Source organism: Athene cunicularia, assembly GCF_003259725.1.
Source record: "Athene cunicularia isolate RWA chromosome 20 unlocalized genomic scaffold, athCun1 chr20_part1, whole genome shotgun sequence".
Lineage (NCBI taxonomy): Eukaryota > Metazoa > Chordata > Aves > Strigiformes > Strigidae > Athene > Athene cunicularia.
The window spans coordinates 1279264-1294646 of record NW_020799125.1 but is presented as its reverse complement, the minus strand read 5'-3'; the positions used below and the strand labels follow the sequence as shown (position 1 = coordinate 1294646).

Below are 15383 nucleotides of genomic sequence, written 5' to 3'. Positions count from 1 at the left end.
TTTTTTTTTTTTTTTTTTTTTTTAATCCAGAAGGGGAGAGTGTGCTAGCTTGAATGGTAACTGAACACAGAGACCTTATTCAGGAATTAGCTCCACTGTGGAGCAGACTGTTATACAAAATATTTAGTTTATCGGGATAATTTACATATTACAGTAAAAAGATGTTGATCTCTGCTCAGTCCAGCATGTGTAGATATGCTGAATCTTGTGTAGCTAAGTCAGAGTATAATAGCTGTAGTTTTTCAGCTTAAGTGAAATTTGCCTGACAGGTACATTTGCCATCTTCACAGTCAGTCTCTGAACCAAAATGATGAGCAAGTTGCAGTGTGACTTCCTAAGATGACAGGACTGGCACTCTGGAGCTCTTATAATACTAACAATTTGGGCTTTTTTTTTTTTTTTTTCTTTTTTGGTAAAGATGAGTCTCGGATGAGCACAGAAGAACAGCTCCGGCGCCTGCAAGAGGAAAGGATGTGCAAAGTGTGCATGGACAGAGATGTGTCTGTTGTGTTTGTTCCTTGTGGCCACCTGGTAGCTTGTGGAGAATGTGCCCTCAATTTGAGATTGTGTCCGATCTGCAGAGCAGTCATCCAGGGAAATGTGAGGACTTTCATGTCCTGAACCATGATGTGCCTAAGGGGAAAGATAACTCTATACAACTCATTCATAACACCTCTGAGGAAGAACATAAGTAAATAGTTTGATTGATGCTGGAGCAATCTTATTTGCAGGGTAGCTTGACATAAGTGTGAAAACTTATGGAATGTGCCTCCTATGCACAGTGTTTCTAGTAAGAGTTGCTGGTTTGCTGTACTCTTGCTGATTTTGCTGCAGGACTGCTCCAGGAAAAAAAAACAAAACTGCTGATTTCTTTTGTCCTCCAAAAAGAGGCTGTTGTTGAGAGATTCTCCTCCAAATTCTTGCATTCTCAAACGTATCCCTGCTCTGTGTTGAAATCAAGGGCTGTTTTCAGTAGATGGTCTCTGGTTCTTTCTCTCATTTAGCAGTTGTTTAGAGATTCTGCTAGGGTTGATGCCTTCTTCAGTAAGTCTGAGTCAAAATGGGAGTATTTTTATACAAAATGAGTTCTGCTGAGATGAGAATACTCAGCAGCAATGTATTGTGGGGGAAGGAGAATCTAGCTTTTTCTTCTGAACTCTTTGCTGTCTTCCTCTTCCCCCTTGTTGAATTTTCAACAGCTGATGGAATGTTTCAGTAATTCTCAAATCCACGTAACTAAGTGAAAAGCCTGGCCTGTTGTAGACTTTCCAACCTCTTTACTCTCAGCTGACCTCTCTAGACAGAAGGTGAAAGGCTCTTTGGTCAGGGTCATTAGATGATCTCATGGAAGCTTTTTACAGAGCCTCTTCCCTGGCTGTTGGGTACTATCCTACTAGAAGATAATCATGGAAACTTACCTTTTTTAGGATTTCTGTTTGCTGGCTAAACTGATGATTCTTATTTTAAATGGAACATTCTATCATCTAGATAAATAGAGGAAAGTTTTTTGTCAATACTATAACTGCAGGGGAAAGAAAATATGTTTTTAAAATTAACTGTTCTTTTTCACTGAATAAAAAGTTTCTTTTGTTTATTTTACAGAGGTCTGAGTATCTGATTCTAGTACCATGCTCTGTGGGGGGGAAAGGGGTGTGGTGGTGTCCTAAGATGTTAGAGCAGCATCAGCTTGTAGATCACTTGAACTTCTGTTCTTCAGTACTACATGGGCACGAGTGAGTGAAGCAACTGTTCTTACCATCCATTATCTTCCTTTGGAATGTGCAAAACAGCATGTAGGTCCTCCAGACTCTCTTAACTGCAAAAGAAGGGGTAAGGATGCAGGAGGATAAAGACCTGATACTTGAAGCTGTGTAACTGGTGGATAATTCTGCATTTGAACTCGAATACAGAGTTTCGGTATGTGGCTCTTAAACACACCTGTGGAGACTGGAGCAGTGGCTCTGGAGTTGCTTCTGTTTGGTTCCAGCCCTGGATACTGAACAGGCTTGTCTCTGAGTAACTTTAAGGTGTCAGGTATCCTTGGGCCACATGGGAGAGCAGGTTGTCTTCATCTTTTGTCTTCAGAAGAGGGGAATATTAATGCAGCTCTTGGCAACAATGAGAGAAATCACTAGTTGAGCAGTTTAAACTCTCCAGTTCTTGGAGGAATTAATGGGTCTTTGCCAGACAGCAGCTTTCATAGGGAACAGAATTGTATCACCACGCTGAATGAGGTGTTGTGTCTGGGTTCAAGCTATCATTGGCTTTATTTTGTCTCTGTAAATAATAGCAAAAGCTTACAGTTTAAGTAGATGTGCTAATCCGAGAAGGGAAAACAAAACCAGCTCCGTGCTGGAATAGTTGTTTCCTCCTAAACTTTAGCTCAGTGTGGCTGGAACCTAGCCCGAGCATCAACAGGACTACAAAACTGTAAATACACCAGCTATTTCTGTGGGTTCTTTTATTTAAGACTTTGAAAATTGAGGGTTTTCCACATCTCGAAGTGTGGAGCTGTTACTTCTATGAGAAGATGTCACTTCGGAAATAGGCCTACATTGTTTTTTGATTTAGCAATCAAATCTCAAGCAACGCCTGTCCCCAACAGAGGGCACTCCTGGCCTGGCCATAAGGGATCCCGCTGGAGCAAAACCTTCAGCGACTCCTTACTCTTACAGTACTTTGGGGATACAACCGGTCGGGAGTCCCTGCCCTCACTTACAGGGTCACTGCAGGACCTGGCAGTACTCAGTGGGTCTGGCACAAGCAGACCAGGAGGAAGAGTTGTCAGAGTATGAAGGATGAATGGCTCTGCTAATGAAAACTAGAGGAGGTAATTAAGTGTGGATTATGATCTGTGGTAGCTTGTCTTATTTTCTTCCTTCTCAGACTGATTTTTTTTTTTTTTTATGATTTATGGGAGTCATTGATATAAATGTTATAGGCTTACCTGAACATTAAGTATCTTTTAATAGAAGTAAAATAAATTACCTATGTTCATCATAATAGAATGGTAGGTAAGAAGCTACTCAGTCATCACACTTTGTATTTATTTAATTGCTCTTTACCAGTGTGTATGAAAGTCGAGAGGCATGCTGTTAAGTGCATAGTTTGATGCTTAGTCTCTTTAGAATACCTGGCAAGTGGTTTTGATCAGTTTTATTAGTAAATGTGACATGAAAGCTTGGTCAGTTTGAGAGGTATAGTGTTAAAAATGTGCAGACCTCAAAAATAATTCAAAGAGTTCCTTTTGAATTCATCCTACCATCTAGAAAAAACTCCTTCCTGAAACTACTAGTGAAATGTTTCAGCTGTTCAAAGCTAAAACTGTGCTTTCTCCACCATCTGTGCTGAATTTTGGTTGCTCTCAAACAAGGCCAATCAAGAATGCTGGTATCTGATAGACAACATTTCTTGCTGAGGAAAAGAAATCATATCAAACCAAAAAGTGTGAAGTCAGGGTTTTCTGATGAGGAAAGGGAAGATTAATTTCAAAAGCCCCAAATAAATGCAATCTCTCATGGAACAATGTCCTTGACTAGAGGATATGTATTCTTCTATTTCTTTTTCTGACACCCCCCACCCCCCCCAGGGAACATCAGGTGGGCAAGTAGGAGTGAGTAGAATAGAAATGAACTGACTCTAAGAAGAGGTGGAGAAAGTGCTGGGAAGGTTGTGTGTGCACACTATGCATGCTGTCTAAATGGTGTAGTTGCTTGTGTTCCACTACGATACATGTTTTTAACTTGGTAGTGGCACAGTATTGACTAATACGGGAGGTAGTTATGTTTTATCAGGCGGAGGGGTTGAGCTATTTCTTCCTCAGATGATGAAACTAGTATCAAACCAGCAACTATCCTGCTCGGTCAGAAGCTGTAGCTTCTACTGGCTAAAAGAGGAAAAATTCCTACAGAAGACAACGTTTTTACTTGGCTGTACCTGATCAGAGCTCAGGTTATTAGGTTGCAGTGTGGGTATCTGGAATGCAAATTGCACAGAAACAAAAAATGTTCTCTCAGTGCTTATACTTTGGGGTTTATAGAAGAGGATTTTGTTTCCTGGATCCTTTGTAATGGGACAAAAAAAAAAAAAAAGTGCATCATTCCATCTTTGACTTAGCACTTAACGTTTTTTATTTCTTTTCATTCTTCCCTCGTGCTTCCCCTCCCTAGCATGGCTTCTAGCTTGACTCTTCTGCAAAGCATTACTCAGAAATGCCAAGTAATCTCAAACAGATTAGGCAAGACAATAAAGAATTACAGCAGCACTTGGAGGTACCAGCCACGGAAGGCTGACAAGTGCTCTTTCTCTGCTTGACACTTAACATTCTGGGAGACGTATAGCTGCCAAAACTGACATTGTGTTTTGTTTGGTTTTTTTTAATTAATTGCTGCAGCTCATTAATGCAACTTAATTACACTTATATTCCCCTTTCCTTCAGCCCGTTCCCTCCCCTTAAAATTATCCTGTCACAAAAACCCCCTTCCGTCAGGATCTTGCCAGGTTTGTGCCTAGAATAAGTGTGGCTGCTCAGTGAAGAAGGCAGGTACAAAACCACCATGACCCATGAAGAACCAGGCATTTCCCAGTGTCCTGCAGCGGGCTCCAGCTGTGCCTACAGCTACACCAGTGTTAATTTCATGTAGATGGGCAAACCCAGAGTAAGCTACAGCTGCTCTGAGAATGGCTTGGCATGTTGAAATGGGGCTAAGCTCCACGCTGAGTACAGATTTGGTGCTTGTACTAGTTTTTAGCCATTCAGCATTATAGGAGTTAGGTCACAGAACACTAAAATCCAGGACAAATGCCTACTGCTAAGGTGCTGACCATGTCTACAGAATAGAGAATGAGGAAGGGTGTCCTGGATGGGTGGGGGAAGAAGGGAAGAGCTCTTATCTATAACTTTAAAAAAAAAAAAAAAGCCTAAATAACTCAAAAGTAAATAGTCCCCACCTAGTTCTATCCAAGCAGGGAGGAGGTGAAGTTGTGTTAGGGGATTTAGGCTCTTTTTCAGAACAAGGGAAAGGGGAAGAAACTAACTACAGAACATGTGAAATGTCCCAAGGTGTTATGCAGTGCTTCCTTCTTTATGGATCCATGGCACAAGGAAGCAGCTCCCACTTCAACTGTGTCACTTGAGAGAGGCTCTCGGTGAACTTGTTCTGCCTGGGGTCTTCAGGGCTGTGCCATTTACTGGCCAGTACCACCAGACTACAGTCGGAATGGTTCATCAGGGCACTTGGAGAATTAAAAACCAACCGCGTGGCCGTTCTTCAATGTACATTCATTGCATTTGAAAAGAAGACAAGGAACAAAAAATGGAATGGAGTTCACCATCCTGCATTTCCTCTGCCAGAGATCCAGGCCACAGGGGATTGTTTCCTGCAGCACCTTTGATGGTGGAGTGCAAGGTTCATCCTTCCTCTGGCTCCTCTTTATTTACGCAGGCCTGTAGAGGGGGGGAAAAAAGTGAAGGCAGGGCATCAATGTGGAGCAAGTACTAAGTTGTTTAAGATAACAGAAATGGTGTGGAAATAACGAAGGCAAAATTGTTTGTTTGTTTTTCTCCTGAGTTTTTTTAATTAGGATTGACTACAGATGAGGAATCGGACGGAGAGCTCAGAGGTAATGTGGTTAAGCACTTGTCAAGTCTGGAAAGAATGCTCTGCATATACCAGACCTGAACATACTGCAGTTAGGCTAAGGAATAGATATAAGCCAAAGTATTAGATCTATGTATCCTCAGCATTTGGAGCAGCATAAAATTTAGTTAGGAATTTTAAAAGCTAGGGGTCATCTCTAGAATAAAGTAGCTTCTTGAAATTGCAGTGATGTGCTTTTTGCGTAGATGCAGCAGTATAAGCGGATCTACTTTTGTAGCCAGCAGTAAAGATGAGTGATTGTTTTCAGCTGAAACATCACCTCTTAAACATGCAGCTTCAGGTTGATCAAAACAGTTTGTAATTCATGTTGATGTTCAGCAAAGTGTTTGTTTGGGAAAAGATCTACCTAGAAAGAAAAGCAGAAGCATTTTGTTTTGTCTTCTTTCTCTCCTCAAAACAAAGTGGGATTTTTTTTTTTTTCCTGTTTAAGTAAATTTAATTTGTAAAGTATTCTGGAGATCAGACAAAGTGTGGAGGGGGTGGGAGGAAAACAATCCTAAAGGAGTTTCCCCCCTTCTCCTTCCCCCAATGTTTCAGTGTGGATTTTGATTATTTATTTATTTATTTTATTGAAGAACATCATTTGTGTACTTGTACCTGTCAGTTAATCTGAAGAACCTACTTTCAACCTTTCAACCTGGAAGTGGCTGGCTGTTACATGGGCTCTAGCCCTGGGTGCTGCATGCTCACTCAGAGCTGCCTATGGCTAGCAGTCAGCCTGCACCACAAAAGAATTGATTAGGAAATAGTAAAGTGAGCAACCACCAGCTGGAGCCTTAGATCCCTCAGTTAACCAATACCTCCTGTCGCTACCCTCTCAATACTGAAGTCTCCATCTGACAAAACTCACACCCTGTGTTACCAGAGGGCCCTTCCCACCTGGTAGATCTGAGGAAAGCCAAGTCAGTGAAATGCGGCTGCACAACTCAACTCAAGTTAAAGCTCTTAAGCCATAAATGTAATGTAGTACTTGGGGTGCCAGATCACAGGGAGTGTCATGGACTGGAGCCTCACACCACTGCAATTCACTGCTTGGTCTTACAAATACAGTCTTAAAAGGCTGGAAGATCTATTGCTCATCTCCCTACCTTTCAAATAAATAGAGACTGCATCCTGTCAGCCGGTGGGTTCTTGATTTAGCACTAAGTCATGTACAAAATCATGCTTTGAGATTACTCTGCTTTATAATGGAGATTGCATAGTGCTGCTTTCTGAAACAAATTCAGGGAATGATGTCAAAAGACTGAATGGATGCAGCAGGCAGGAAGCGCTGACAAATGATGGTGATGATCTGGGCCTCCTCCAGTCTTGGCAGGTAGAGTGGGTACTTGGAGATAACAGCTTTAGTCAGAAACTTCAAAGCTGTCTTGGTTAACCCTTTCACAGTTATCAGTGTAAGAATGCTTCCTTGCCTCAAATTCTGAGAGTTCTGTTACTACAAGCGAACAGGAAGAAAAGCAACCCAGAGCTGATGCCCTGCCCTGTGTCGCTGAAAAGAAGAGTGGTGCAAGCAGGCTTTGAGCTTCAGCTGAGGGAGGGGTAGGAGCTCGGCCTTTCCTTCCTGAAAAATCATTGGAAATGTTCTCTTTTGGCCTCAGGAGAAAAACTTTGGTTTTCAAGAAGTAATTTATTATCCTTTGGTTAAGTACTTTGACCCAGAAACTCATGCACTGAAGACTAACAGATCTTCCATCAAGATTCCTAATATATTGTTATTAAATAATTAGTGCAATGCCTTGATTGGTAAGCAGCAGTAAGATTAAGGGTAATTCTATTACCAGTAAAACTTCCAGAACAATTTCTTCAGGATCATTTGAGTCTCTCTTATTTAAGCTTGTGACCTGAAATAGGAACTATCACAATCAAACCCCCCTGGGGTCAATGAAATGTAGAACAGAAGCAGTTGTGGAACCTGAAATAGAAATAACTGTATTTATGGAACATCACTGTCGCTGTGAGTGGTGGAGGTGCTAATTAAAACGAAGCACACTTAAATTACGCATTTGCAAGCAACAGTACAAAACTGTTGGTTGATTGTCATTGTTGGCTTTTTTTTTTTTTTTTTTTTTTTTTAAAAAAAAAAAAAAAAAAAGAAAAATAACACCTGATTTGGTAATTTGTGAGGTTTTCCACTAGCTGGAGACTTGCAACTGAAGTCAAGGAGGTCAGCAGATTACCGTGATAAAGCTGGGAGGTAACTGAATTGTGGTCTGGAAGTACCTATTAACAATAATAGTTTGGGGAGATGTTTTCTTCTCCTAGTAGGAGGCAGAGGTATTTAAGAACTCCTTTCAGTGCAGTTGGATGGAAGCTGAAGGCTTCCATGTGGTGTACACTTTGAATACTGAATTTAGCAGCTGATAACCACTGAAGTGGGCTGTCAAGGAACACAGCAGTTTCCCTTTTAATGTCTTTTAACTCTGACAGCATATTTAAAAGTTATTTAACTCATAGACTGCTGCTTGATAGAGAGGTTATGGGGGTTGGTCTTGGACTATGCTCATCAGCCTAGATCAGTGTCGTTCTTTTGTGGGGCCTTCAGATCTATGAAACATCATAAATTTGGAGAGATAAAGAGATTAGGGAAAAATGCAAGCCAGGACAAGGGAAAGGACACATTAGGAGAAGAGGAAAGAGTGTGATCTCATCAGAAAAGGATAGATAAAACTGGAGTGACTAGGATAATTCCATTAGGGAATGAAGGAAAGTGATCGTGTTAGAGTTGTGGCAACAGGGCAAGTGCATTATCAGGAGAGCAGCTGACTACTGACAGGGGGGCGATGCCATCCTAAAATGAAGGCTCACGGTTGCAGTTAACTCCAGGTCAGTAGCTGTAGAATAGATTTGATTTTGTTCGGCATTTCCTACAACAAAAAGGAGTTTAAAACCAGAAAGCCCATGTTCCTGACCCCTAGCTGTTCCATAAATTTCAACTTGGAAGAAGTTGGATGTATTTGTTGTTTTGCATCTTCTTGAACAGGATATAAAAAAAAAAAAAAGCCTTCAGTCATCATGAAATGATTCTCAGAGCAGGACAAGGGCATCTAGCACTCAGTGCCCCAGACTGCAAAACTGCATGGCATCATTAGTCGAGACTCAAGGATCTGTTCCTCCCCTCACTCCCATTCATACACATGGAAGAAAGGCAGGAGCTGGGCTGAAATAAATAAACAAAAATTGCTATTTGGTGGCTGCTGTGAAATTTATAGAGGTTCACCTTATCTACTGCTCAGCAGCTGTTTTCACCTCCCATTAGCCAGAAATAAATATTATATTGTGCTGGTAGAACGTCTCAATAGGTAAGTGATGGTCTGAAGAATAACAAAATTATCCGTGTACTTCATTAGTAGCTTACCATCCAGTGGAGCCCCTTGTAAGGAAGTTCTACATTGCTAGCTTCTGTTCATATTACAATCTCCCCACATAGTAATTTATAAGTACTAGCTTCTTTCACAAACAGGATTTGTCATTTTAAGAAAAAAGCAGCCCCAACCCCATACTGTGACAGTGTGATGGTTCTTCAGCACACTGCTGTATCAGGCTAGTAAATCAGGGAGCTGCTTAAAGCTCCACAGCTTCTGCAGACTGTGGAAAATTCCATCCCACTGTGACAAAATGAGAGGGAAATCAATATTTAATCTCTGTAGTATCCTTTCTAATAATGCTGTAGAACCCCCAAAGTTACCGGGAATTTAACTGCTTTGCAAAATTTACTTGTTCTCCTGGTCTTGTGCTCTGGGCTGCAGTGACAAAGTGGGCAGTAAGTCCACACTACATTAGAGGGGCACATCTACAAACATATTTGGGTGCAGTTTTTCTTTCTTCGACCTCACTTTTCTCCTCCATCCTCGCATCCTTCTTGGCAGGCCCTTCTGGTAACGTTATTCCCAAGAAACAACCTCCTTTAGCAGCTGCTTTAAAAAATTTCTGTGCGTTGAACTGCCTTCTTGCAGCTTGATTCAGAGAGTATCAAAAATTCAGATCTAATTGCTGCTTTAAACAGATAATGCTGGCCTTCATGTTTGAGAATCTCATTAAGAACCAGCTTTTAAGTGGACAGTGTGAAAGTGCAGTCGTGTGCCTTCAGCAGTGGAAGGGATTATCAGAGGGCAGAAGCTGGATTTCAACAATGGATCTTTATTAGTGGGATGAGAGGAGCTGCTGTGGCCAGCTCCTTTCTGATCCCTGTTCTCAGCTGAACTCTTGGGCTGCCCCAAATGTAGAAGCCTCTGTTCTTGTAGGCCACATAATATAAGGGAGGAGAAAAAAAAAAAAGGAGAGAAATTTCAAGACCAAGCCTGTGCCATCCTGCATACAAACCATCTAATGCTCATTTAATTCACTAGTGTTAGTTTTGTACCCTACAGGTTCCCTAGAAGTACCAGCAGATAGAGGCAGACCCTGTACCCAAGACAGAGTCAAATTTTGTGGTGCTACCTTGAGAAGATTATTGGAGGATGACAAAGACAGGGCCGGTGATCAAAATTGCATGGATGTACAGGTCAGACTTCAGTTATGACTGTCCACAGAGCTAAAATAGATCTTAAATAACTAGATGTTGCATAAATTTTTACCCCAGTAAAGATCTTTCATTGAGGCTTTGCCTGACAATTGAACCTTGAGAGCGTGAGTCATGTTCTGCTAGGGCTTGCTCTCAGCATCTACTGACTGACTTCCTCACAGCTCCTGCCTTTACCTGCTTGGGCACCATTCTCTGCTGAAAAACCTCTTTTTGCTTTCTTCAGGGAAAAGGCATCCAGTAGTTTGTTTAAAATAATATCCTATAGCTGGCCCCACTGCCATAAGCCAAGTATGGCAACACCAGCTTCACCCTGGAAACCTGGGGCTGAGCAGGGGCAGTTTCACCCCTTCTGGTGTCCACTTGTTCATGCCTGAAAAGCCTGCTGGAGAAATCAACCTGCAAGGAGGAAAAAAAACCCAAACCTGTGGCACCCTTGAGCCATCAGACTGAGGCATGCGTAGCCTCTTAGCCCAGGAGATGATACTTACAGGTATGTCTGCTTGAACAAAAGGTTGGTGGGTTTTTCATTGACATGGTAGAGAGGAAATGGATCAAATCCACCAATGAAATCAACTGAAAAAAAATCAAAACTCAAATAAATAAACAAACATGGCCAGAAAGTTGAAAGGAAATGAAAGAAAAAGTTGGTGCGTGTCCTGGCATAACACAAAAATTAGTGAGAAAACAGAAAAATGATTTTTCAGGTATGGATTGCCTGGTGGAAATCTCTGCCAGTGCGGACCTCTTCCCTGGGATCTCCTGGGATGGGCATGTGTGCCAAAGAGGAGATTCAGCTACCACAAGACTTCAAGCAGAGCTAACAAAGACTCCAGAAAAAACAAAAGGGCCTCCCTCAGCTCCCTTGGATGTTGCCACCATGCTGTGACTTCACATGAGAACTGAGCTGACAAAGCCTCAGCCATTCAGCGATGTGCTGAAGGAAGGAAGCTGGGGAATGGCTTGTGAGTGAATGCCAGCCGAGAAGTTGGCAGCGCAGCGATCCCCGTGAAGGTTATAGTGAAGGGGGGAATTTTCTCGCCCCACTTGTCTTTCCTGCAAGACAGACAACAGCAGCTTTGGAAAACTGCAAATACCTCATTATCTTTAGCTCTGATATTTTTCATGTCCCCTCTGCCAACTCAATTTCTTTTAATTGTATACAAATAGGAACAATGCTTCCCTTCTCCAGTATTCACATAAGGGCAGTGTAACTAAACAAGGAAAGTTTTAAGTGACAATTCCCTTAGTAACCACAGAAGAATTTTCCAAGTCTCTCTTAGTTCCCCTGAAATTAGGCCAAGTCTATATTACTGAGCTGGACAACACAGCCAGGTCAGTAGGGGTATGATGTGTGATTTGTGACTGACCTAGCAGGCCTTGCAAAAAAACCCTTTAAAATAGATCCAGCTTAGACCTCTTTTTGGTGCCAAGCTAGTGCATTTTGTTTGCAAGGGTGAAAGCCATTTTAAAATAACTGGAGAGCCTTATTAACTGTGTAAGTGCCTGTTTAATTTCTTTCCTGAAGGTGGCACTATTTTTTTAAATTTTAGCTGAAGAGTTTTGGTATTTTTTTAGTGAATAAACAATATTAAAAATATTTACTAAATATATTGGAAGTGAAAAAAAAAAAACCTCTTAATATATTTAGAAACCCGGGGACAAAGTATTCTCACAAATTCCATCTTGATGGATAGCTTCATGCTGATACTGTGATTTTGGAACAACTGTCAGTTGATAGGTGAAATCTGTAGAGGATCTAAGTTAGGGATAATTCCCAGGAGTTTCAGTGAGACTTGACCTTTTCTCAACCACTTTTAAAAATGTTTGAGTATTTTAAAATCGAGGCAGTCTGCAGTTCTAAAAAACAGATACTAACTATTACCTCAGTTATGGAATGTCTAAAGAAGGAAATCTTAAAGAAGTGCAATTTTCAGTAACTGTCTAGTACTTTGTACAAACAAAAGTCCTATCATCTGAGTGCCCAATCATGGAAGCACTCAAAATACAAATCACTTAAAAAAAAAAAAAAAGATCTTAACTGTGGTTCATTGTTGCGATATATTACGGTGCATTAGCACATCTAAAATATTCTTGCCCACAATTCAGCATTAGTAGATCCCTACTGCTGTGTTTTCTCATGAAAATCACGTTAGCATGAGCTTCCTGATTAATGTGCCTCAGCGCTTATAATTACTTCATGCTGCATATCAAAGCAACATTTAAAGGAAACCACAAATGGAAGAGAAAATTAAAACGCAGCTCAGATTTGTCTGGGTCACTGGAAGGATCTACCACTGTGAGTGTGAAATATTGATGGTTTATCATTGTTAATTATTCAAGCTGGCATTTTAACTCCAAGCTGGGAAACTGGGAGGGAAAAGGCATTTATTAGTGGAAAAAAAAAATACGTATCCTGAAATTAACAGCTCTGCATTTCTAGATAATACTTCCTTCCATGTGGCTGCCTCTCCTAAACGATCGTTACTATAAAAATGAACTCTGTCAAGTTATTACTTTGCGATATTCAAACAGGAGCTCAGAACTCAAGCTATTTAGCTAATAGAAGAGCTACAGGCTGATTTTAAAAATATTACTTATAATGTAGCACCTTCGCTAAGTGCACTGCCAAGCTCTAAACAAATGATCAATAAAGGCAGGAGAATGAGTTCAGCCTCACAGGAAGGAACAGAAAAACCTGAGGACAACTCAGATAAGCAGTGCATCTTATCTCACTCCTACGAAATCAACATTCTTCACATACTTTCAAATATTCAGTTCAAAGCTGTTGCTTTTCAGCTAACACCCGTGCCGGCTGCTCTTTAAAACAGCAAAGCTACTTGGAGAAAGTTAACAAAAGTCTTAAAGAAGTGATATTTGGATATAAAGCCTTTGGATCTGGTCCTTACCTGGAGTAAACTGGCCTAGACCCAACACATTGTCAAAGAAATCAGACTTCACATTTATTTGAACCCTATGCATCCATTCTTTTGTTTGTTAAATTATTGGTGTCAAAGGGAGTTTTAGAAGAGCAAAGCAATCCAGGACCAGGTTATGGATATCTGCATAAATCCCACAGGCTTCCCCTGAGCCTTTGCTATTCTCTGACATGTGTCATAGTGAATGCATAACACTTAAAGAGATTTGTATACCCAACATGAAGGAGTCAGCTCCTTCCTCCTCCTTGTAATTCAAACACGATCCTTCCTCTGCTTTTGAATTAAGTGGTCAGGTCGGTCCTTGGCAAGAAATCTCATGCTCTGCTTCATCCTCAGCTTGTGGCATATGATACTCAGCAGGTGGCTTACTTGAGTACTGAGCTGTATTCTGTGTTGTGGATACTCTTAATTACAGTGGTAATACTTCAGTAGCATTATTCTTAAGCTATATAAGCTTGAGAGCAAAAGAAGCTGCCCCATTTCTCTAAACCTTAGTCTGAGTGAGAAGCCAAGACCAAGCTTTTTTTTTTTTTTTTTTTTTTGTGGTGAAAGCTGAGCAGAATTACAGCATCTAACACATGGTGACATGGGGGAAAAAAACCTTGCAGTAAAAACAGCTGATCCTTGAAAAGTAGGTAGTGGCATATCACATAGATGGAGAGAAGGAAAGAAGTCTGATGGCAACTCAGTCCTGACAGACAAACATCTAAGAGATAAAGTATAGTTTAATAAAACCTTTGCCAAGGGATCTGTTGATAAATACTTACAGCTGTCTTCTTCTTCTGTAAAAACACTAACAACGTAACAGGCGTAGACAAAGCCCACCAGCTGGAAAATAGAGAGAATAAATCATTTTAGCATCAGTCTTGTGAGGTTAGTCAAAACCCACTTGACCCAACTTCAACAGCCAGTATTTACCCTCAGCTTGGCGGCATTGCTGTAACAGCGGAGCCAAGTCGTATTTGCTGTAGGGTAGGGGCTGCAGGTAGAGGCTTAAGGGAAGACACTGCTGGGAGCATTCTCAAAGCTCAAAACTAAAAACTTGCAAGACCCATCCTCACCTTCAGAGCAGCTGCCTGCTGTTGCTAGAATGATTGGCGAGAACACAGGCTGGCTTTGTTGACGCTGAAACTACCATGCTAAGTTTACTCTCTGTAAGAAGTGATGGGCATGCAGGAGAGTGCCTTAGGTAACCTTTTAGACAGATGACTGCACTGGGCAGACATACAGGGGTAGGTTTTATCAACAGAGGTCCACGGATGAGAACTCATCCCCTCTGTACTCCTGTCATAAGGGAAATTACTTTGGTGCAAGAGCTAGCAACACGATGCGAGTAGTTTTTATGCAGATGAGAGAGAAACTTAGTTAAATAAAAATGGTGTTGTACTGGCAGCAGTGTTCAGAGACACTGAAATCTTTGGTACCTTCAGCTTGGAGATCAAAAATTCATTGGGAAAAAATCCCGGTCTTATTCTAGCTCTACAGTTTCTAAGGTGTCTTCTGTCTTTGGAGAATAAACACTCCTGTGTGGGCTAATTAAGCGTTGGGTCTGCAAAGTAAATGGGCCAGAGCACAGTGAGAAGCAGACAAGATGATAGCAGTGGTCTTAATTCACAAATTGCATAGGTTAGCAGTAAATTGCCACCTCGTGGGAACCAGACAGAAGCAGGGAAGGAGCAGAAAAACAACAGGGTGCCTCTCAAATAACAGCCATCCTGGCATGGCGTGGCCCTCACGGCAACCCTTTGCTCAGAGCAGTCTTCAGAGCAGAAAACTAGACTGAACATTAAAAAAGCAATTTAAAGTAGCCTGGTGGGTCTGTCCTTAGTTGGTAGTTTCTAAGAAACTCTAAACCATCAAAACTGCCTCGTTCAGCTTCAGTAGCAAGTTATTACAGCCTGAATAGAGAAAACAAACTTCTGGTACTAAGAGAGTTAAACATTCTAGATCCAGCAGGGTTTGATTTTGCCTTGCCTTCTTCCTCTTAATCAAATATTCTCTCCCATCCTTCATTTTACATCTTTACATAACACCCCACTTAGCGAGATCTTGGTTGACAGTAACTGTATTAGTAAAGTTATTGTGAGATGTAATTGTTTTCCACTGTGAACTCAATTCTTTTGAATGAGAGTTAGAATGTAACACGCAGTGACTCACTCTAAGGGAAGACAGAATGATGCATGGTAGGCCTTGAAAAGTAGAGTCCATTCATTTTTAATATGACAGAAAAATACATCACACACAAAAAAAAAAAAAAAAAAAGGG

At 41.1% G+C, this 15383-nt stretch overlaps 3 protein-coding genes across 4 annotated transcripts in view; 1 reads left to right on the top strand and 2 right to left on the bottom strand.

The window, feature by feature from the left end:
• The window catches only part of YTHDF1 (YTH N6-methyladenosine RNA binding protein 1), a 29939-nt gene extending 29644 nt beyond the window's left edge, over window positions 1-295 (bottom strand). The window contains exon 1 of the mRNA XM_026862042.1: window positions 291-295. The gene's annotated coding sequence lies outside the window, so the exon portion shown is untranslated. The remainder of the gene's footprint in view (window positions 1-290) is intronic.
• BIRC7 (baculoviral IAP repeat containing 7) overlaps window positions 1-4936 on the top strand; it is a 19411-nt gene extending 14475 nt beyond the window's left edge. Inside the window, exon 7 of the mRNA XM_026862297.1 lies at window positions 419-4936. Within this exon, the coding sequence (XP_026718098.1) occupies window positions 419-621 (203 nt within the window). The 3' untranslated portion in view covers window positions 622-4936. The remainder of the gene's footprint in view (window positions 1-418) is intronic.
• Window positions 4107-15383, bottom strand: part of NKAIN4 (sodium/potassium transporting ATPase interacting 4) — a 53848-nt gene continuing 42571 nt past the window's right edge. The window contains exons 5-7 of one of the 2 annotated variants that reach the window (XM_026862045.1): window positions 13886-13946; window positions 10671-10755; window positions 4107-5446 (exon numbers count right to left, since the gene is read on the bottom strand). In XM_026862045.1, coding sequence (XP_026717846.1) covers window positions 5437-5446; window positions 10671-10755; window positions 13886-13946 — 156 coding nt within the window. In that variant the 3' untranslated portion in view covers window positions 4107-5436. The remainder of the gene's footprint in view (window positions 5447-10670; window positions 10756-13885; window positions 13947-15383) is intronic. The other variant, XM_026862046.1, reaches the window with a different exon arrangement.